Raw genomic sequence first — 24,425 nt, forward strand, 5'->3', positions numbered from 1 at the left:
GTGGATGGGAATCTGGGAGGCAGTGACCATGAGTTGGTTGAGTTCAGGATCCTGACGCAGGGAAGAAAGGTAAGCAGCAGGATACGGACCCTGGACTTCAGGAAAGCAGACTTCGACTCCCTCAGGGAACGGATGGCCAGGATCCCCTGGGGGACTAACTTGAAGGGGAAAGGAGTCCAGGAGAGCTGGCTGTATTTCAAGGAATCCCTGTTGAGGTTACAGAGACAAACCATCCCGATGAGTCGAAAGAATAGTAAATATGGCAGGCGTCCGGCTTGGCTTAACGGTGAAATCCTAGCGGATCTTAAACATAAAAAAGAAGCTTACAAGAAGTGGAAGGTTGGACATATGACCAGGGAAGAGTATAAAAATATTGCTCGGGCATGTAGGAATGAAATCAGGAGGGCCAAATCGCACCTGGAGCTGCAGCTAGCGAGAGATGTCAAGAGTAACAAGAAGGGTTTCTTCAGGTATGTTGGCAACAAGAAGAAAGCCAAGGAAAGTGTGGGACCCTTACTGAATGAGGGAGGCAACCTAGTGACAGAGGATGTGGAAAAAGCTAATGTACTCAATGCTTTTTTTGCCTCTGTTTTCACTAACAAGGACAGCTCCCAGACTGCTACGCTGGGCATCACAAAATGGGGAAGAGATGGCCAGCCCTCTGTGGAGATAGAGGTGGTTAGGGACTATTTAGAAAAGCTGGACGTGCACAAGTCCATGGGGCCGGACGAGTTGCATCCGAGAGTGCTGAAGGAATTGGCGGCTGTGATTGCAGAGCCATTGGCCATTATCTTTCAAAACTCGTGGCGAACCGGGGAAGTCCCGGATGACTGGAAAAAGGCTAATGTAGTGCCAATCTTTAAAAAAGGGAAGAAGGAGGATCCTGGGAACTACAGGCCAGTCAGCCTCACCTCAGTCCCTGGAAAAATCATGGAGCAGGTCCTCAAAGAATCAATCTTGAAGTACTTGCATGAAAGGAAAGTGATCAGGAACAGCCAGCATGGATTCACCAAGGGAAGGTCATGCCTGACTAATCTAATCGCCTTTTATCATGAGATTACTGGTTCTGTGGATGAAGGGAAAGCAGTGGATGTATTGTTTCTTGACTTTAGCAAAGCTTTTGACACGGTCTCCCACAGTATTCTTGTCAGCAAGTTAAGGAAGTATGGGCTGGATGAATGCACTATAGGGTGGGTAGAAAGCTGGCTAGATTGTCGGGCTCAACGGGTAGTGATCAATGGCTCCATGTCTAGTTGGCAGCCGGTGTCAAGTGGAGTGCCCCAGGGGTCGGTCCTGGGGCCGGTTTTGTTCAATATCTTCATAAATGATCTGGAGGATGGTGTGGATTGCACTCTCAGCAAATTTGCGGACGATACTAAACTGGGAGGAGTGGTAGATACGCTGGAGGGGAGGGATAGGATACAGAAGGACCTAGACAAATTGGAGGATTGGGCCAAAAGAAATCTGATGAGGTTCAATAAGGATAAGTGCAGGGTCCTGCACTTAGGACGGAAGAATCCAATGCACCGCTACAGACTAGGGACCGAATGGCTAGGCAGCAGTTCTGCGGAAAAGGACCTAGGGGTGACAGTGGACGAGAAGCTGGATATGAGTCAGCAGTGTGCCCTTGTTGCCAAGAAAGCCAATGGCATTTTGGGATGTATACGTAGGGGCATAGCGAGCAGATCGAGGGACGTGATCGTCCCCCTCTATTCGACATTGGTGAGGCCTCATCTGGAGTACTGTGTCCAGTTTTGGGCCCCACACTACAAGAAGGATGTGGATAAATTGGAGAGAGTCCAGCGAAGGGCAACAAAAATGATTAGGGGTCTAGAACACATGACTTATGAGGAGAGGCTGAGGGAGCTGGGATTGTTTAGCCTGCAGAAGAGAAGAATGAGGGGGGATTTGATAGCTGCTTTCAACTACCTGAAAGGGGGTTCCAAAGAGGATGGCTCTAGACTGTTCTCAATGGTAGCAGATGACAGAACGAGGAGTAATGGCTTCAAGTTGCAGTGGGGGAGGTTTAGATTGGATATTAGGAAAAACTTTTTCACTAAGAGGGTGGTGAAACACTGGAATGCGTTGCCTAGGGAGGTGGTGGAATCTCCTTCCTTGGAAGTTTTTAAGGTCAGGCTTGACAAAGCCCTGGCTGGGATGATTTAACTGGGAATTGGTCCTGCTTCGAGCAGGGGGTTGGACTAGATGACCTTCAGGGGTCCCTTCCAACCCTGATATTCTATGATAACGTTAACCCTGTTCTTGTGAAAAACAGTATAAAGGTCTGAATCCTTCCTACCCTCTGACTCATGTAACTACCACCAGGAAAGCAGTTTTCAGGATGCTGACAGAGATGGATTAGCATTTTGAGACACCGCTGAAGATCTCCCCGAGCGTGCATCGATTTCTCCAACAGCAAAATTTCAACTTTGCCTCCCTTCCTCTCTGGCTGCACTTGGAGTAAGAATGACTCATGGAATGATGTTCGAGAAAGTGTTAGTATGTCTTTGGGAAGAATACAGAGGGCGACCATTATTGATTGATATGACAGTGTAACATGAAAAATGGGTGCATAGGTCTTAACACTTGGTGACTGGGCTTCTGTCATAATTCTAGAACTCTTGTATGGTGGGAGGAGGAGGTCTTAGGCTACTAAAAATTCACTAAATACATTTTTTATAGGCCACTGAGAAAAAGAGAACTTAATTAACTATTCTGATGCTCATTAATAACATTAAATAACTAAGCTAAGTTAATCGCATAGGGCACAAGAGAAGCAGACACTACCAAGATTTCAGTCTTGCAGCTACAGGCAGTAAGAAGAAACTGAGGGGTGACAACACCTATTTAGGTGGCAGGTAGGGCTGTCAAGCAATTAAAAAAAATTAATTGTGATTAATCACACTGTTAAAGAATAATAGAATACCATTTATTTAAATATTTTTGATGTTTTCTACATTTTCAAATATGTTGATTTCAATTACCACACAGAATACAAAGTGTACAGTGCTCTTTATATTTTTTATTACAAATATTTGCATAGTAAAAACAAAAGAAATAATATTTTTCAATTCACCTAATACAAACAATGTAGTGCAATCTCTTTATCATGAAAGCTGAACTTACAAATGTAGAATTGTGTACCAAAAAATAACTGCATTCAAAAATAAAACAATGTAAAACTTTAGAGCCTACAAGTCCACTCAGTCCTACTTCTTTTCAGACAATCGCTCAGACAGACAAGTTTGTTTACATTTGCAGGAGATAATGCTGCCCGCTTCTTGTTTATAACGTCACCTGAAAGTGACAACAGGTGTTTGCATGGCACTGTTGTAGCCGGCATTGCAAGATATTTACATGCCAGGTGCACTAAAGATTCATACGCCCCTTCATGCTTCAACTACCCTTCCAGGGGACATGCATCCATGCCGATGACAAGTTCTGCTCGATAACTATCCAGTTTTCATCATCTGAGTCAGATGCCACCAGCAGAAGGTTGATTTTCTTTTTTGGTCGTTCAGTTCTGTCTTTTCTACATTGGAATATTGCTCTTTTAAGACTTCTGAAAGTATGCCCCACACCTCATCCCTCTCAGATTTTGGAATTCACTTCAGATTCTTAAATCTTGGGTTGAGTGCTGTAGCGATCTTTAGAAATCTCACATTGGTACCTTCTTTGCATTTTGCCAAACCTGCAGGGAAAGTGTTCTTAAAATGAACAACATGTGCTGGGTCATCATCCAAGATTGCCACATCATAAAATATATGGCAGAATGCAGGTGAAACAGAGCAGGAGACATACAATTCTCCTCTTCCCCAAGGAGTCCAGTCACAGATTTAATGAACACTTTTTTTTTTTTTTAAGGAGCATCATCAGCATGGAAGCATGTCCTCTGAAATGCTGGCCGAAGCATGAAGGGGCATACGATGTTTAGCATATCTGGCATGCAGATACCTTGCAATTCCGGCTACAAAAGTGCCATGCAAATGCCTGTTCTCACTTTCAGGTAACATTGTAAATAAAAAGCAGACAGCATTATGTCCCATAAATGTAAACAAACCTGTTTGTCTTACCGATTGGCTGCACAGGAAGAAGGACTGAGTGGACTTGTGAGCTCCAAAATTTTCCATTGTTTTGTTTTTTTGAGTGCAGTTATGTAACCAAAAAAAAATCTACATTTGTAAGCTGCATTTTCACAAAGCAATTGCACTACAGTACTTGTATGAGGTGAATTGAAAAATACTGTTTCTTTATTTTTACAGTGCAAATATTTATTATAAATATAAAGTGAGCACCATACAGTTTGTATTCGGTGTTGTAACTGAAATCAATATATTTGAAAATGTAGAAAAACATCCACAAATATTTAAATTTCAACTGGTATTCTATTGTTTAACAGTGTGATTAAAAGTGCAATTAATTGCAATTTTTTAATCGCAATTACTTTTTTTGAGTTAATCACGTGTGTTAACTGCAATTAATCGACAGCCCTAGTGGCAGGGCCTGAGGGAAAAGGCAAAACCCCAGCAAACACCGCTAGCTAAAAATAATCCAACATCACATGCACGAGTACTGAGAGTGTAATGTGGGAGATGATTATTCAAAGAATTCCCCATTGATATCGGATCAGAAAAATTAATCGGGTTATTTAATGCTTGCGGTGTTGTTGAAGCTATGTTCATTCCAAGATATGAGACACACAAGATGGTAATATCTTTTATTGGACCAACTTCTGCTGGGGGAAAGGAAAAAATTCAAACTTCAGAGATTGTTTTCAGGTCCAGAAACTCTAGTTTCAATCTTCAGATTTGAAGAAGAGCTCAAAAGCTTGTTCCTTCCACTAAGAGAAGTTGGTCCAATAAAAAATATTACCTGACCCACCTTGTCTCTCTCTCACTTTATTAAAACATTTAGACATGGCACCAGAACTTTTCAACAGCCTAAAAATCACTGGAGTGAAACATGAGTCAGGAACAAAACTCACTGTAGACCAATTGCTGCTGCTGTTTTAAATACACACATGAAGAGAGGAGGGATTGTTTTATGCTTGTGAAGTTGGATTATTTCTCGAATGTTTTCAGATTCCCAGAGGGAAAATACTAGAAGTGCAAAATATTATTAAGAACATAACATTAGTGCAATAGCTACATTGCAAACACCATGTATTCTATCACTCAGATTTTAAAGCCAGAAGGGACCATTTGATAATCTAGTCTCTGCTTTCTAGGATACAGTCCCCCATTCTGGCCTGTATATTAATAACAAACAAAATGTCAGGCCAAATTCTGGACCCAGTTCATAGTCAAAGTAAACTGACTGAGTTAATGATTCTGGGTTGGAGTTTCAGTGGAGCCACCCTGCAGTCACTCAATGAAGTCGCAACTGATGTGAAGTATCATTAATCCATTTGTCTTACCCCTACTCTCCTACACTCATTGCATCCCAAGTTAACCCCGTAAAAGCACTCTTAGTTAGGAAGTGCCTGCAAAGTTGTACTCCACTACACACACTGATTCTGCTAAAACAACTTTTTTTTTGTTGAGCCCATGATGAAAAAGTCTCCATTTAGCCCAGTAACAGCATCTAATGGAGTCCTTCCTGCTGCGGAGAATGTCCTGTACAGCTGAAGAGCATGTTCGTTCTAAGGCACATGACCACCCAAATACCAACCCAACATGTAGTGCATGTGGATTGGGATATCTGATCTCACTGTTGCACTGAGTCACCAGATCAGGAAAGGCAGGGATGGAATTGGTTGGTGGGAGGACATATGGAAAAAATTGGGGAACCAGGATTGTCTGGGTCTGCAGGGGGTGATCAGAATTACCATCACTCTGTCTTGTCAAATCTTTTGCAGTACTTGAAGCAGGAGCAGTAGCGGAGGGAAGGAGTAATTGAGTTGGTACGACCAGGGAGAGTGGTCAGTTTGGATGAGCTATTGCCAGCAGGAGAGTGAGTTTGTGTGTGTATGGGGGTGGGGGGTGAGAGAACCTGGATTTGTGCTGTAAATGGCCCAACTTGATGATCACTTTAGATAAGCTATTACCAGCAGGACAGTGGGGTGGGAGGAGGTATTGTTTCATGGTCTCTGTGTATATGTCTTCTGCAGTTTCCACAGTATGCATCCGATGAAGTGAGCTGTAGCTCACAAAAGCTCATGCTCAAATAAATTGGTTAGTCTCTAAGGTGCCACAAGTACTCCTTTTCTTTTTGCGAATACAGACTAACACGGCTGTTACTCTGAATACTGTAATAAGTACATTTATTCCTGCTTACACGTTATAAATGTGATCAAGTTACAATCACTTGTACCTAAGCCACCATCAATGCTTATTTTTGTGATCAGTAGAGCCCTGTGCAGATATACATGCTAGTCAGTGGCACATTAGCCACTGGGCCCACGCCCAGGGGTCCCCGGAAAAATGGGTGCCCCATGCCATGACCTGCTCTGTTCACCCGGCTCTCTTGCTGGGGAGCGGGGGAAGGCCTCGCACCCCAACCCTGCTCTCCGGCAGGAGCACCGGGGGGGAGGGGAAACAGGGCAAGCCCCGGTGCCCCAATCCCATTTCCCCAGGAAGAGTGGGGAGGGTGGGGGACTGCAGGTGGAAGGGGTGAGGAGGGGCCCCCACTTGCTCTGGCCCAGGGCTCCGTAAAAGCTTTATCCACCTATGGCGCTAGTGTGTACAAGCGGCTCGCACGCTTCCATGCAGAAGTCCCTTCCACGCACCAGTCTGTGTCTTGTGTCAGGGAGTGTGTGAGCTGCTTCCACACACTAGCAAAACCAGGGACAGCTGTTTCAACTGTATTTTTTTTCTCTTGGCCACACTCAGAATAGCCTTTTGGTTTTTGGGTGTGGATTAGTAAATGTATTAGAAGTATAAACAGATTTAGTTTCACATGAATAAAATAAAGTGATTAAACCATCAGCATCTTATCCTAATATGTTGTTCTTTACATGTAATTATGCAAACTATAAAAAAGCAAAAATTTAATGGGAGGAGAGATTGTAACTTACATGGGGTTCACAGCAAGTGAAGAAGGAATATAGGACATGACTGAATTAGCTGAAGTTCTTAACTGTTAATTTCCACGTTTTTCCACTTTGAAAGGATTTTTTTTTTTTTTGCAAATGAGTTATTCTATGAAAATTAATGTTGTGGCTATTAGGTATTGATACACTTCAATCTTAACTAAATCTTCAGTGAGCTTAAACACAAAAAGGAAGCTTACAAGAAATGAAAGCTTGGTCAGATGACTAGGGAGGAGTATAAAAATTGAGTATGCAGGGTAATCAGGAGGCCAAAACACAACTGGAGTTGCAACTAGCAAGGGATGTGAAGGGTAACGAAGTGTTTCTATGGGTATGGTAGCAACAAGAAAAAGGTCAGGGAAAGTGTGGGACCCTTAATGAATGTGGGAGGCAACCTAGTGACAGATGATGTGGAAAAAGCTGAAGTACTCAACGCTTTTTTTTTGCCTTGGTTTTCACAGACAAGGGCAGCTCCCACAGTGCTGTCCTGGGCAACGCAGTATGGGGAGGAGGTGATCAGCCCTCAGTGGTGAAAGAATAGGTTAAGGACTATTTAGAAAAGCTGGACATGCACAAGTCCATGGGTCCAGATCTAATACATACAAGGGTGCTGAGGGAACTGGCTGATGTGATTGCAGAGCCATTGGACATTATCTTTGAAAACTTGCAGCAATCAGGGGATTGGAAGAAGGCAGTTATAGTGCCCAACTTTTAAAAAGGGAAGACTGAGAACCCAGGGAACTACAGATTGGTCAGCCTCACCTAAGCCCCTGGAAAAATCATGGAGCAGGTCCTCAATGAAACCATTTTAAAGCACTTGGCGGAAAGGAAGGTGATCAGGAACAGTCAACGTGGATTCACCAAGGGCAAGTCATGCCTGACCAACCTGATTGACTTCTATGATCAGATAACTGGCTCTGTGGATATGCAGAAAGCAGTGGACGTGATATATCTTGACTTTAGCAAAGCTTTTGATATGGTCTCCCACAGTATTCTTGCCAGCAAGTTAAAGTATGGATTGGATGAATGGACTATAAGGTGGATAGAAAGCTGGCTAGATTGTCAGGCTCAATGGGTAATGATCAACGACTCAATGTCTAGCTGGCAGCTGGTATCAAGTGGAGTACCCCAGTGGTCGGTTTTCTTCAACATCTTAATTAATGACCTGGCTGATGGGATGGATTGCACCCTCGGCAAGTTCGTGGATGACGCTAAGCTGGGGGCAGAGGTAAATATGCTGGAGGGTAGGGATAGGGTCCAGAGTGACCTGGACAAATTGGAGGACTGGGCCAAAATAAATCTGAGGTTCAAAAAGGACAAGTGCAGAGTCCTGAACTTAGAACGGAAGAATCCCACGCACCACTACAGCCTGTGGAGTGACTAGCTAAGCAGCAGTTCTGCAGAAAAGGACCCGGGGATGATCGTGGACGAGAAGCTAGATGACAGTTAACAGTGGGCCCTTGTTGCCAAGAAGGCCAATGGCATATTGGGCTGCATTAGTAGAAGCATTGCCAGCAGATCGAGGGAAGTGAATATTCCCTTCTATTCGGCACTGGTGAGGCCACACCTGGAATACTGCATCCAGTTTTGAGCTCCCTACTACAGAAAGGATATGGGCAAATTGGAGAGAGTTCACCAGAGGGCAACGAAAATTATTAGGGGGCTGGGGCACATGCCTTATGAGGAGAGGCTGAGGGAACCTGGGTTATTTAATTTCTAGAAGAGAAGAGTGAGGGAGGTTTTGATAGCAGCCTTCAATTACCTGAAGGGGGGTTCCAAAGAGGATGGAGCTAGGCTGTTCTCTGTGGTGGTAGATGACAGAACAAGAAGCAATGGTCTCAAGTTGCAGTGTGGGAGGTCTAGGTTGGATATTAGGAAAAACTTTTTCACTAGGAGGGTGGTGAAGCACTGGAATGGGTTACCTAGGGAGGTGGTGGAATCTCCTTCCTTAGAGGTTTAATCTTCTATGATTCTATACCTGGAACTCCCTCTTTAAACTAGTATTATTCATGTCCACCCTGTTCATTTAATCACGACTTAAAACTGGTTTCTTCCACTTAGTCCACCTAGGATAATCTAAATGATTGAGTTCACCATCAAAAAGTGAAAAGAAAAGGAGTACTTGTGGCACCTTAGAGACTAACCAATTTATTTGAGCATGAGCTTTCGTGAGCTACAGCTCACTTCATCAGATACATACCGTGGAAACTGCAGCAGACTTTATATATACACAGAGAATATGAAACAATACCTCCTCCCACCCCACTGTCCTGCTGGTAATAGCTTATCTAAAGTAATCGTCAGGTTAGGCCATTTCCAGCACAAATCCAGGTTTTCTCACCCTCCACCCCCCCACACAAATTCACTCTCCTGCTGGTGATAGCCCATCCAAGGTGACAACTCTTTACACAATGTGCATGATAATGAAGTTAGGCCATTTCCTGCACAAATCCAGGACCACTCTCCAAGTTTAAATCCAAGTTAAACCAGAACATCTGATTTGTGTCCATTTATTCTTTTAAATTCTTATAAATGGACACAAATCAGATGTCAAGAATTATAACATTCATAAACCAGTCGGAGAACACTTCAATCTCTCTGGTCACGCAATCACAGACATGAAGGTCGCTATCTTAAAACAAAAAAACTTCAAATCCAGACTCCAGCGAGAAACTGCTGAATTGGAATTCATTTGCAAATTGGATACTATTAATTTAGGCTTAAATAGAGACTGGGAGTGGCTAAGTCATTATGCAAGGTAGCCTATTTCCTCTTGTTTTTTCCTCCCTCCCCCTCCCCCCCCCCCCCCCAGATGTTCTGGTTTAACTTGGATTTAAACTTGGAGAGTGGTCAGTTTGGACGAGCTATTACCAGCAGGAGAGTGAGTCTGTGTGTGTATGGGGGTGGGTTTTTGGAGGGGGGTGAGGGAGTGAGAGAACCTGGATTTGTGCTGGAAATGGCCTAACCTGACGATTACTTTAGATAAGCTATTACCAGCAGGACAGTGGGGTGGGAGGAGGTATTGTTTCATATTCTCTGTGTATATATAAAGTCTGCTGCAGTTTCCACGGTATGTATCTGATGAAGTGAGCTGTAGCTCACGAAAGCTCATGCTCAAATAAATTGGTTAGTCTCTAAGGTGCCACAAGTACTCCTTTTCTTTTTGCGAATACAGACTAACACGGCTGTTACTCTGAAACCTGTCATCAAAAAGTGGTTATACATTCATAGATTTTTTTTTTTATGGCCAGAATGGGCCATTCTGATGATCTCATCTGACCTCCTGCAAACATGGACCATAGAACCTCATCAAGTAATTTCAATCAAGCCCACTGTTTGAGCCATAACATACCTTTTAGAATGACGTCTGGTCTTGATTTAAAGAGAAAGTGGATGGAGATTCTACCAGCTCTCTAAGTAAACTGACCAAATGGTTATTTACCCTCACTGCTAAAAATATTAATCTTATTTCTAATCTGAATTTGTTTAGTTTCTGCTTTCAAATATTGGAGATCATTATGCCTTTTTCTTCTACATTAAAGAGCCATCTACTATCAGAAATCTCTTCTCCAGGTATAGGTACATGCAAGTCATGATCAAGTCATTCTCAGTCTTCTCTTGGATAAACTAAACAGATTTAGCTTTGTAAATCTCTCACTACAAGGCCTGTGTGATGGGGTCTACCGTGCCTTCTTTGTCCCCTGCTGGAGGTGTCTGTCCCCTGTGCTCAAGGAAAACCTACTCAGACCAGGCTACCAAGAAGACTTAGTCTTCCGGAGCTTAGAAGGGCCAGGAGGAGACACTGAATAATCAGGAGCCAGCAGAGCAGTTAAGAATGCTTGCCTGCTACTTCTCAGGGGCACCACAGGGTGAGATTGGGACAGAAGAAAAGCTCCTCAGTGCTAGCACAGAACCCAAGGTCCAGGTCAGGGCCCTGCCCTTAAGTGCTTGCCTTGGCATTTTGCTTGTTTGTTTAAAGGCGCAGACAGTGAATTCTGAGTTTTGCAATCTTAGTTAACTATTTAGAGACCTAGAGACTTTAGATGCCAAGCTTATGGCACCAGCCACCCTGCTCCAAGCATGTCACAACTTGTGGACTAAGACAGGGGGTGGCTGCAGCATCATGCTTGATACTATCAGGGTTGTTACAGAATCACCCCACCTGTAACATCCTGTTTTCCAGACCTTGAATTATTAGCTATGACTTGGGATATGCTCATCATCTTGTCATCTGGTGTACTATTTTTCCAAATTTTACTGCCCATGTATCTTAGATTATCAGATTCTTGGGTTAAGGATTTGTCTTCCACAACATATACAGTCCAGCTTCATGCACAATGAAGGCAAACATTTATTTATTTTAAAGAGCTACTATGTTCAAGAAGAACACTTTGCCGAAAAGAGCACCTTGTGTGCATAGTGTTTTCTTGCTTTGTAAAGACATCAAAATTACGGTGGGTTATTAGGCTGGTAAAAAGAGGGATGTAGGAAGGTATGGTATTGGGGAAAAGAAGACAAGTGCTTTGTTTTATATGTCTCAGACTGCAAGGCACTTGAGAGCAGGAACAGTATCGTCAGCACTGGGCAAAATGATAATGTCAAATAATTAAATAAAATTTCATTCAACTCAGAAAAAAGTATAATGTGCCTATTTATAAGCTCCTATTTGAAAAACTTTAAGATTTAACCTGTGATTCTAAGCCTTTTACAAAAGCGTCTTTAGCTTTCGAAAGAAATTTGCAGAGAGATGATCAGTGCATTATTACAAACAAAGCTGAGTTACCCATGAGGAATGCTCCTTCATCTGATGTTGGTTGCTATGAGGGCCATTTGCGTGGCCACGCCAAAAACAGGTTTGGCAGAGCTGGTAGTTGTGGCACTGCTGGCATCGGTACCGGAAACCCATCATGCTCTCACACCGACAGTATGAACATTCCACAGGATGGAAGACTTCAGGGGGGAAAAGCAATAAGAGAATCTTAGAAAGTGTTATTTTACTATTATCTGAAAAACCACACACAATAAATCTGAGCCCCCAAAAAGGATGAAGTTCCTAAACATCAATAAAATTTGCTAACTATTTCAATCCCAAAATGATATATGTTGCACAGTGTTAAAATACAGCCAGAACCCAGGTATAAAGTTCTTAGTTTATTTTTGAGCACCCAAAACTATGCTAGGGGCTGTAACAACAAAGACATTGTCCCTGTACCAAAGAGTTTACAATCTAAATTAGACATGACAAATAGTGAGGGTCATAAACAGACCAAAAAATGGGGGGAGAAGGAGATGGGGAAATGATGAACAAACAAACAAAAAAAGAGCATATAATTACTCTGCAAGGCACATACTCCTCTTAGTGGTTCTGTTGACTTAAGTTTTTCCTTTCCAGTTTTATTCATTTCTTTAGTTTACCTTTTCCTCCCCTTCATTGTTCATATAAGAGATGACAGAAGTGAGTTTTCAGTAGAGATGGAATGAGGTATATGTGAGGTCGAGGAGGTAACTTGAAAATGGAATATATTTGGAAAGGGGCAGCATGGAGATGGAAATGGAAGAAGGGTACAAAGGAAACTTCAAAGCTATCAACAATATTGGAGTGGAGAGAATGGGGTAATGCAAAATGAAAACATGGTCACTGATGCAGACTTTGGCCAGAAGCATAGGGTCTTGAATCCAAGGATAGGGAATTTCAATATGATATGCTGGGCAACAAGAAGATCTTATGGAGTGAAAATGAACTCAAAACCAAAAGGTGACGGGAAATGATTTTGGTGACAGCATTTTGAATGGACAGCAGGGAGCAAGGTAAGTATCTACAAGATTGGAGAGGAGGAGGTTACAATAGTCAATATCCGCTATTAGAGCATTGACAAGCAATTCAGTCATCAGAAAAAGAACATAAGAACAGCCATAGTGAGTCAGACCAAAGGTCCATCTAGCCCTGTATCCTGTCTTCCGACAGTGGCCCATGCCAGGTGCCCCAGAAAGAATGAACACCACAGGGAATCATCCAGTGATCCATCACCTGTCGCCCATTCCCAGCTTCTGGCAAACAAAGGCTAGGGACACCATCCCTGCCCATCCTGGCTAATAGCCACTGATGGGCCTATCCTCCATGAACTTAACTAGTTCTTTTTTGAACCCTGTGTGACAAAGTTCCTCCTCTGCCTTGATGGGTCCTGCGCTTATTGGCGGATTTTCTCGCCTCAGAGGTTCGTGGCAGTCCTCAGTTTGGCCACTTTCGTGGCTCAAATCTGCCGTTCACTCAGTTAGCCTCATCACTGGCCAGCATGGGGAAAGGAAGACGAACAATCCCTGCAGTCTCTGCTGATCCACCTAGTGGATCGGGGAACAGGCCAGAGACCTTCCCCTCTGGTGGAACCCACAGTCCAGGTCAACTCCTCCAGTATCAAGTAGGGAGTTGGAGGGATGGGGGGAACTCGGGCCCGCCCTCTACTCCGGGTTCCAGCCCAGGGCCCTGTGGATTGCAGCTGTCTACAGTGTCTCCTGTAACAGCTGCGTGACAGCTACAACTCCCTGGGCTACTTCCCCATGGCCTCCTCCCAACACCTTCTTTATTCTCACCACAGGACCTTCCTCCTGATGTCTGATGCTGCTTGTACTTCTCAGTCTTCCAGTAGTACGCCTTCTCACTCTCATCTTCTTGCGCCTCTTGCTCCCAGCTCCTCGCATGGACTCCACAAACTGAAGTGAGCTCCTTTTTAAAACCCAGGTGCCCTGATTAGCCTGCCTGTCTTAATTGATTCTAGCAGCTTCTTGATCGGCTGCAGGTGTTCTAATCAACCTGTCTGCCTTAATTGTTTCCAGAAAGTTCCTGATTGTTCTGGAACCTTCCCTGTTACCTTACCCAGGGGAAAGGGACCTACTTAACCTGGGGCTAATATATCGGCCTTCTATCACTCTCCTGTAGCCATCTGTCCTGACCCTGTCACACATGTTATAGTGTTGGCTTTCACAACTTCCTCTGGCAAAGAGTTCCACAGGTTGACTGTGTGTTGTGTGAAGAAATACTTTTTTGTTTGTTTTAAATCTGTTGCCTATTCAGACTTAATTAAGAAGAGAATGTTCAAGATTTTGGTGTGAGAACATTTTCTGGGGGACATCAGCATGTGGATGAAAGGCAGAAGTTTGAAACTATAGCTCAGATGGCAGTGATGCTGAGAGAGAGAAGTGCTTTAAGAACTTGCTGCTACAGTAACAATGACTGTCTTTCACATTTTTATTCTCAGATTGTCCTCCAAGACTTGACACCAACAGCTGTGGTTGTAAAAAGGACAATATATGGTAGGGGTGGCCAAACTTATTGACCCTCCAAGCCGCATATGACAATCTTCGGAAGTTCAAGAGCCAGGGCATGTCTGCTGGGGTTCAGGGCTTGAGCCCCACAGTGGCGTGGTGGGGCTAAGGGTTTGTGCCCTGTGGGGAGGGGGATCTCAGGGCTTCAGCTTTGAGGGAGGTCCCTGTCTGGACTTGGGGCTTCAGCGTTGCAGAAGGCGCCTGTCTGGGCTTGGAGTTTCAACCCCACTCCTGCTGAAGCACCGAGCCCCAGCAGGTGCGCCCAGTGGGGTTGAAGCCCGAGACCCACTGCCCTGCTGAGAAGAAGCTCCTAGCCCCACTACACCACCGCAGGGCAGAAGCCCCGAGCTCTTCCCCTCCCTGCCAAGTCTGGGAGGAAGAGAATGGGAGAGTTTGAGGGGCTCCGCAAGCCGCACTTCAACTGTAAAAGAGCCTAAGTTTCACCACCCCTGATATATGGCTATGAGACTTCATTCTATCCTGAAAGACTTGGGCTGGCCACACTGATCTACATCTACATTCATGACCTATGGATTTGATTACTTTAAAATAATATACCTAGGGAATGAAATTACTGACCCAAAAAATCTTCAGTTAATTACAAATGTAGCTACCAGCCTAATTAGCACCACATGCCACCAAAAACCAATCAATCCCAGTGCTTCATTCCTTACAAGGTTTCATGTTAAACACTAAGTCAAGTTCAAAGCTTTGATTGTTAGTTTTCTTCATGCAAACAGCCCAGACTACAAAAGAGACAGCCTCACACTTCACACCTGCTTTCCACTGGAACAACAGAGTTGTCATGAATGAGATTAGTGAGCACTAAAAACAAAGCTTTCTTTGTAGCTAGCCCAGGAATGAGGAACTCCTGGAACACATCAGAATGATCACAAAAACTCACTGTTATCAGAATGGAATGTAACACACCCTCCAAACTAGCTTCCACAATTGACTAGGTACACACACAAGCTAGGAAACTGACATCTTAAGTTTTTCTTTTAAAATCCTTGGAAGGCTCATCCTTGGACTAACTCTCCTGAGAGCTGGCTGGAGAAAATCTCAGAAAGATAGGTCTGAATTTGAATTTCAGTGAGAGTTACTGCACATTTTTCAAGACAATGAATACGTCTTTCTAAGCTCTGCAAATGAGGCATTTTGCTCCACGTTCCTCACATGTTCTTGTCAACTGCTGGAAATGGCCCACCTTGATTATCACTACAAAAGGCTTCCCCCCCCCAGCTCTCCTGCTGGTAATAGCTCACCTTACCTGATCACTCTCGTTGCAGTGTGTATGGTAACACCCATTGTTTCATGTTCTCTGTGTATATAAATCTCCCCACTGTATTTTCTACTGCATGCATCCAATGAAGTGAGCTGTAGCTCACAAAAGCTTATGCTCAAATAAATTTGTTAGTCTCTAAGGTGCCACAAGTACTCCTTTTCATCTTGTAGGGTTTATCCACCATCTCCCCAAATAGATGATGGCCTTTAGAGGGCAAGTGGAAAAAAACAGCTGCATACCTTCTTGTAACTGGTTTCAGAGTAACAGCCGTGTTAGTCTGTATTCGCAAAAAGAAAAAGAGTATTTGTGGCACCTTAGAGACTAACCAATTTATTTGAGCATGAGCTTTCGTGAGCTACAGCTCACTTCATCGGATGCATACCGTGGAAACTGCAGCAGACATTATATACACACAGAGATCATGAAACAATACCTCCTCCCACCCCACTCTCCTGCTGGTAATAGCTTATCTAAAGTGATCATCAAGTTGGGCCATTTCCAGCACAAATCCAGGTTTTCTCACCCTCCACCCCCCCACACACAAACTCACTCTCCTGATGGTAATAGCCCATCCAAAGTGACAACTCTCCTCACAATGTGCATGATAATCAAGATGGGCCATTTCCTGCACAAATCCAGGTTCTCTCACCCCCTCACCCCCCTCCAAAAACCACACACACAACCTCACTCTCCTGCTGGTAATAGCTCATCCAAAGTGACCACTCTCCCTACAACGTGCATGATAATCAAGGTGGGCCATTTCCAGCACAAATCCAGGTTTTCTCACCCCCCCACCCCCATTACATACACAACCTCACTCTCCTGCTGGTAATAGCTCATCCAAAGTGACCACTCTGCCTACAATGTGCATGGTAATCAAGGTGGGCCATGTCCAGCACAAATCCAGGCTCTCTCACCCCCCCCCTTTTTTTCTGGGACACACACACACACACACACACACACACAAACTCACTCTCCTGCTGGCAATAGCTCATCCAAACTGACCACTCTCCAAGTTTAAATCCAAGTTTAACCAGAACATCTGGTTGGAGGGGGGTAGGAAAAAACAAGTGGAAATAGGCTACCTTGCATAATGACTTAGCCACTCCCAGTCTCTATTTAAGCCTAAATTAATAGTATCCAATTTGCAAATGAATTCCAATTCAGCAGTTTCTCGCTGGAGTCTGGATTTGAAGTTTTTTTGTTTTAAGATAGCGACCTTCATGTCTGTGATTGCGTGACCAGAGAGATTGAAGTGTTCTCCGACTGGTTTATGAATGTTATAATTCTTGACATCTGATTTGTGTCCATTTATTCTTTTACGTAGAGACTGTCCAGTTTGATCAATGTACATGGCAGAGGGGCATTGCTGGCACATGATGGCATGTAACTGTTTTTCTTTGAGAGATGTTGCATATGTCCATTACACTGTAGATGTGTGCACACCTCATGACCTGGTGCTGGAGTGGGCAGCCCCACCCATGGCCAAGATCTTTGTGAGCCAACTAAGGATATAAAGGGCAGAGTCACCCCACTCCTCCTTCAGTTCCTTTACACTGGAACCCAATGATAGACTCCAACACATCAGGGAAGAATGGTGGGTCACGTAGTGGATATATGAAACATCTCGAAGAATAACAGTTACAGGGTGGTAAGTAACCATTTTTTCTTCAAGTGCCTGCATTATGGTATACAGCATGTCCAAGCTGTTACCGCAGGAGGAGGGGCTCAGAGGCTCATAGAAAGAGGGACCGTAGGACTGCCTTGCCTAGATCTGCATCTTCCCTCAAGTTTCAGAGTGCGTATGGTCTAGTGAAAATTTGAACTGAGGACCATGTTGCTGCTCTACATACGTCCATAATAGGGATGTGTGCCAGAAATGCAGTTGAGGTAGAATATGCTCTGAGCAAAGGTGCTATGAGTCTATAAGGAGATATTACTCCTTTACCAGGAGTCCTTTACAAGGAGGCCCTTGTCCCATGGACAAAGGAAAGTGCCTGATAGGGATCAGGTGGCTGTGACCTATCCTGGAACAAAACTGGGCACACTTCCTATTCTGCTTTATCAAAGCTTTTGATACGGTCTCCCACAGTATTCTTACCAGCAAGTTAAAAAAGTATGGGGTGGATGAATGGACAATAAGGTAGATAGAAAGCTGGCTAGATTGTCGAACTCAACGGGTAGTGATCAACAGCTCAATGTCTAGTTGGCAGCCGGTATCAAGCAAAGTGCCCCAGGGGTCAGTCCTGTGGCCGGTTTTGTTCAACATCTTTATTAACGATCTGGATGATTGGATGAATTGTACCCTCAGCAAGTTCTCAGATGACACTAAGCTGGGGGGAGAGGTAGATATGCTAGAAGGTAGGGATAGGGTCCAGAGTGACCTAGACAAATTGGAGGATTGGGCCAAAATAAATCTGATGAGGTTCAACAAGGACAAGTGCAGAGTTCTGCATTTAGGAAGGAAGAATCCCATGCACCGCTACAGGCTGGGGACTGACTGGCTAAGCAGCAGTTCTGCAGAAAAGGACCTTGGGATTACAGTGAATGAGAAGCTGAATATGAGTCCGCAATGTGCCCTTGTTACCAAGAAGGCGAATGGCATATTGGGCTGTATTTGTAGGAGCATTGCCAGCAGACCGAGGGAAGTGATTATTCCCCTCTATTCGGCACTGGTGTGGCCACACCTGGAGTACTCTGTCCAGTTTTGGTCCCCCCACTACAGAAGGGATGTGGACAAATTGGAGAGAGTTCAGTGGAGGGCAACAAAAATTATTAGGAGGCTGGGGCACATGACTTACGAGGAGAGGCTCAGGGAACTGGGGTTATTTAGTCTGCAGAAGAGAAGCGTGAGGAAGGGATTTGATAGCAGCCTTCAAATACCTGAAAGGGGGTTCCAAAGAGGATGGAGCTAGGCTGTTCTCAGTGGTGGAGAACAAGGAGTAATGGTCTGAAGTTGCAGTGTGGGAGGTGTAGGTTGGATATTCAGAAACACTATTTCACTAGGAGGGTGGTGAAGCACTGGAATGGGTTACCTAGGGAGGTGGTGGAATCTCCAACCTCAGAGGTTTTTAAGGCCCGCTTGGCAAAGCCCTGGCTGGGATGATTTAGTTGGTTTTGGTCCTGCTTTGAGCAGGGGATTGGACTAGATGACCTCCTGAGTTCTCTTCCAACCCGAATATTCTATGATTCTATGAAAATTCATTCCATGAGAGGATCCACCTATCTATGTGAAGCATAGGAACAGCCAATTGGTCCTAGACTGGTGAAGTTGATACTCTTCGGACCTGCTAAACAGGACATCAAGCATGTTCCATGAACTGTGCATTTCCTGCTCCTCTTAGGAAGGGTAGCAACTACCATTTTCATCAGGAACTCTCTTCTGATTTGGTGAGAGAGGTAAAGTCTAGTTTTCCACAAAATGGGGCTATGCTGACAGGGCTGCAATATTTGGTTGGAAAACTACCTGAGCAGTTCACAAGAGTAGAGGAGTGACCAGTTAACAAATAATTGGGAATACATTCTTCCGCCAGGACTTTTCCCTGGATTAAATATCACTACTAAATTAATCTTCTTTGCAAAGGAACAGGTCAGATATATTTTATTGTCTGCATCATCTTTTAAAGATAAATCCGAAGAAACAAGTTAGTCAGTTAATTTGCTGAAGTTCATATACAATTAATTTGTTAGGTGCCTACAATATAGGCACAGATAAAGACATGATCCCTGTTCCAAGGAGTTTACAATCTATTAAAATCTTTCTAAAAATATAAATACCTAGGTAGGGTGACAGGACAGTCAAGTGTAAAAAGGAGAAAAATAACTTTTCACATTACTAGGGTATGCTTTCCTACATTTCTTCCTCTTTTACAGAGGTAAGGAGGGAAGTAGAATGTAGGAATTTCTTCCACTTGGATTTACAATGGCTTCTTCTTCAGTCAAAACTCTGTTTTCTTCCATAGACTTATTTCTACAGAAATCTAACAAAATGGATTAGAAGTCCTACTGAATGGCATACTATTAGTATTATATTGCACATCTCCTCAAAAACTGAAGCATGTCTCTCAAAAATGATGTCCTAGGTGTCTTTAGGATAGTGTTACTGATTAAAGAAATTTAATTTGATTTAATTGGGGATTGATCCTGCTTTGAGCAGGGGGTTGGACTAGATGACCTCCTGAGGCCCCTTCCAACCCTGATATTCTATGATTCTATGAACACTTGATCTGATGCCTTGTGAGAGAAGAGAATTTCTCTTACCTGTAAGTGGTATTTCTCCAATGGAATAAACTCAATCCACAACTTAATGGATTTTTGTTTATCTCACACAAGAACAACCACAGGCAACCAAGGAAAGTACACGATTTTTTTCGGTGCCAATCCAGGTGTCCTTGAGCTTCTCTCAAGTACCCCAGCTGTATCTGCCATATTACTTAACTAGAATACTTACAAACTACAAAGACGATGAGCATCTGATTGGAAGGTAAAGTTAGCCAACAAAGGTGCTCCACTCTGACAAGGTGCAATCAAAAAGAGACTTTTTATAGTATTGGCAATCAGTGAATGGGTCCAGAACTAGAAAAAAAACACTAACTAGATACTCACAAACAGTATCCAAGAATGAAAAATTACAGAGTTAAAATAATAGAAGCAAAGAATGAGAATCAACCAAAACAAACAAAAAACCCACAAAACATGGGTCACTGTGGATTGAGCTCATTTCATCTGAGAAACACCATTTACAGTTTAGAAAAATTGTCTATTCCTTGTGTGAATAAGCTTAGTCCACAATTTAATGGGATCTTTATAACAATCTTATAACCACAACAAAAAGAGAGGTATTGGATTACTTTTCAAGCACTGAAATTAGAACTACTCTAGTGAAGACTGCTTTGGGGGAGGTATGTACATAAATGTAAGTACAAATACCAAGCTTATAGCTTCACAAATCTATTCTAAAGAAATATTTCTCAACCTGTGAGGTAACAGCACCTCTAAGCAATTTCCAGACCCACAGTGAGAAGGGTTTACCCTAGGCAAAGAGAAGTTACTTACCAGCAACTGTTCTTCAAAAGTCAGTCACATATGTGAACTCACACATGTATATATGCTGCCCCTTGGCGATAAGCTGCAGAACCTTCTTCAAAGCCAAGCCCAGGGAGGGTGTGTGTGCAAATACCCGTTTGTGACATTGACTTTCAAGACTATGAGAGTGTACACATACTGTCTGGAGTAAGGCCCTGCGGCTGTGCCTGCTCAGTACTCCTGACATCCTAACGAGCCAGCTACACTGCCTGACGGACCGCCCTGCCTGACTGGCTGAGGAAGCTAGCAGGCCAGTTCTTAAACTCAGCAGCAGCGGCTCACGGGCTGTTCAATGCACATGCCCACAGACTCTCTGCCTCCCTGTGCTTCTTTCTCACCAAGCCCTGCTCCTGCTCTGCTCCCCTACAGCTCCTGCCCTGCACCCAGTCTTGTTTCCATCCTGCCCCAGCCTTGTTCCTGCCTCAGAACCAGCCTTGGTCCTGCCTTCCCTAACTCCGGGTACTCCAGTTCCGAGCTTTGGCTCTGATTCCTGACTGTGACTCTGTTGTGACCCTTGGCATTGACATTTAGACTCTGACTCTAGTTATGACCTTTACCTCTGTTTCCTGGTACTGGCCCTGTCTTGACTCCTGGCTCTGGCTTTCAGACTCCAACTGCTGGGCCTGACTCCTACTCCAACTATTAGGCCTGACCGCCTATGACCCAGTCTCCTGACATATACATCCCACCACTACCCACAAATGCATCAGTTTGTTCTCCTGAACTGCAGTGCGCCGACCACACACAAAACTCCAAGGCAAAGGAGGACAGGAAGTGTGAATACATGAAGGCAATTCTTAAAGAACAAGTTACTAGTGAGTAACCTCTCTCTTCTTCAAGGGACTCTTTGTATGCCACTTGGGGAAAACTAGTGATCAGTACTGCCTGGGTGGAAGGTGGGTGAGGAGTTCATAACAACATATGGATGGTAGCACTACCCTGACAAATAAAGCATTGGAGTATGATGCTAAGTCTAAAGAAAAGCAGTTGGTGAAAGTATGCACTGAACTTTAAGTTGCTACTCTGCTGATTTCAGTATTAGGAAGTGCCTAAGACATGCCACAGAAGCTACAATGGCTCTTTTCAAATGGGTCCTTAACCCTGTAGGCCCTGGTAACTTAGCTATGTTGTAACAAAGTTCTACACAAGCCTTAACTCATTTAGATATCTCTGTGTTGATTGGTTCTCTTTAAAAGCTTTCTCTATATGCTACAAGTAGCCTATTAATCTTTCTAATGGGCTTTGTATTCTTGGCATCCAAAGTGTGGAGATATATTTCCCATGGGTGAGAACAATGACTGGGAAACAACTAAAGGAGGGAAATATACTGGCTAAGGCCATTAGAGCTTGGAGCTCACTGACTCTTCTTGCTGATGTGATCATAGCCAACAAGAATGGTGTTTTAGGGAAGTGTTCCTGAAAGGTCCAGACAGAGTCCGCTTCAGCTTGGTTTGCACCAAATCTAGATCCCAGGAAGGAGGTGGTTTTCTTACTCAGGGTAAAACATTAGTAAGTCTTTTTAGGAATCTGGCTATTGTTGGATGGGAAAATACCATTTAGTCCTGCACAGGGTGGCAGTGGGCTGAGATAGCAGCCAGGTGTATATTAATGCTGTTAGTGAGAGTCCTTGCAACTTAACATTAAACAGTCCGATACTGCATGAATTCCTGTTTGAGTCTGGGTAAGATTCTTGCTACTGGACCACATGGAGAATCTTTTCCTTTTTTGGAGATAGCACTTCGTAGTGGACTTCATCCTTGTCCAGAGCAAGCCTGATCAGTGACCATCACAATAGGTTATTATCCAGGCCAACAGGCAAGGTGTCCCTAGGTTGATATGAAGAATTTGGCTGTTCCTCTGAGGCAGGAGGTCCATCTGGAGACAGTGCAAGTGGAAAAGGAGATTCTTTGGAGAACTTTAGGAGCTCTGTATTCCAGTGTTGTCTTGGCCATGCTAGGGCCATATGAATCACGGTTCTGTCTCTCTATCATTGGTAACACTGGGAAGGAGTGGGATTGGAGTCATCCACTGCAATCCAGAAGAAATCATCTGACAATGACTTTCCAGTCTTTGCTTGATTACTTCACACTTTCTCTGGAGGTGAAGAGATCCATTTATGACTTCTCCTGAATATGGAGATGGTTACTCACTGTTTCAAGAATCATTCAAGTTCATAGAATCATAAAAGTGTATGACTGGAATGGACCTCAATAGTTATTCTAATCCAGTCCTCTGCACTCAAGGCAGGACTAAGTAATAACTAGATGATTCCTGATTCTGGACTTTCTCCAATTTCCACATTGTTCCTGAAGTGTGGTGCCCAGAACTGGACACAGTATTCCAGCTCAGGCCTAATCAGCACAGAGTAGAGTGGAAGAATTACTTCTCATGTCTTGCTTATAACACTCCTGCTATGATGTTTGCATTTTTTTGCAACAGTGTTACCCTGTTGACTCATATTTAGCTAGTGATCTACTATGACCCCCAGATCCCTTTCTGCAGTACTCCTTTCTAGGCAGTCATTTCCAATTTTGTATGTGTGTAACTGATTGTTCCTTCCTAAGTGGCGTACTTTGCATTTGTCCTTATTGAATTTCATCCTATTTACTTCAGACCATTTCATCTGTTTGTTCATATCATTTTTAATTTTAATCCTATCCTTCAAAGCACTTTCAACCCCTCCCAGCTTGGTATCGTCTGCAAACATTAAAAGTGTACTCTTTATGCCATTATTGAAATCTTCTTCTTTGGTTTGAGGCATCTTCTAGGATGCTTTGGTGAGAAGTGTAGCAACATGATGCTTCTCACAAGTCAGTAGGCTGACCAGCATTCAGCATCTCTCAAAGAGCAGGTGATGTACACATCTTTAATGTCTTCAGACTGTACAATTACATAGTCCAGCATGCGCTACTGTTTTTACCTAGGATGCATCCATGTTGTCTTAGCCTGTTGGAAGACAGTTTTGGTAATAGTGAGATTAAACTCGGTACACTTGGGGAGAAGCAGTTGGCCATTGGAATTTGACCTTCCAATGCTGTGATGGCCTAGTACCTTCTTCCATGTATCTGAGTCAGCTCCCACACAAGCACTAAAATCTCCAAGGACAATGAGTTCGGCACTCCTCTGATGACCCCGCTGAGATCTTCATAAAACACCTCCTTGATCTCAGTGTATGAGTCATTTTCAGTGCAGTCACTGATAATGGTGGCATACTGGTGTCTATGTGGAGCACTATAAGTCAGTCATTGACTCTCTTGGGGAGCGAGTCAAGCTTGTGAGCAATGTTGGACCATATGGCGAACCCTACCTCTGACTGTCTTGGAGGGCAGTGATGTCTATGTTATACCTCTTCAGTGTTTTGGCAACAAGAGCTGTCCTTCGTTCCAGTCTTTGCTCATTGTCAAGAAGAGTTCTGACATTCCATGAACCAAATTGTCAGTCTGAATCTCTGTTTTATTTTGACCACTGAGTTGAATGATCAGCCAGGAGTAGTAGGTACAGAAATGGCAGGCTGTGTTTAGGATTCCTTTTCAGTTCCCTTTCCCCAGATTGGGGAGAGGAATGCTGTGCCTAAAAAAGGCCTACTCTATCACCTAAGGTGGATAAGAACTCCTTATCTACCTTGATCTATGGAGAATGACCATCACCCTAAGGCCACCTGTGTGAAGTTGTAAATAAGGACAGCCAGCAGCATCCTCTGTCTGG

The 24,425-nt window shown here is 43.7% G+C and overlaps 1 protein-coding gene across 19 annotated transcripts in view; it reads right to left on the bottom strand.

Moving 5' to 3' along the window:
- The window catches only part of DTNB (dystrobrevin beta), a 375,219-nt gene that overhangs the window by 245,136 nt on the left and 105,658 nt on the right, over nt 1-24,425 (bottom strand). For all 19 annotated transcript variants that reach the window (XM_077812270.1, XM_077812266.1, XM_077812264.1 and 16 more), the window contains one exon: nt 11,814-11,980. In XM_077812270.1, coding sequence (XP_077668396.1) covers nt 11,814-11,980 — 167 coding nt within the window. The remainder of the gene's footprint in view (nt 1-11,813; nt 11,981-24,425) is intronic.

This window comes from Eretmochelys imbricata, chromosome 3 (assembly GCF_965152235.1).
Source record: "Eretmochelys imbricata isolate rEreImb1 chromosome 3, rEreImb1.hap1, whole genome shotgun sequence".
Lineage (NCBI taxonomy): Eukaryota > Metazoa > Chordata > Testudines > Cheloniidae > Eretmochelys > Eretmochelys imbricata.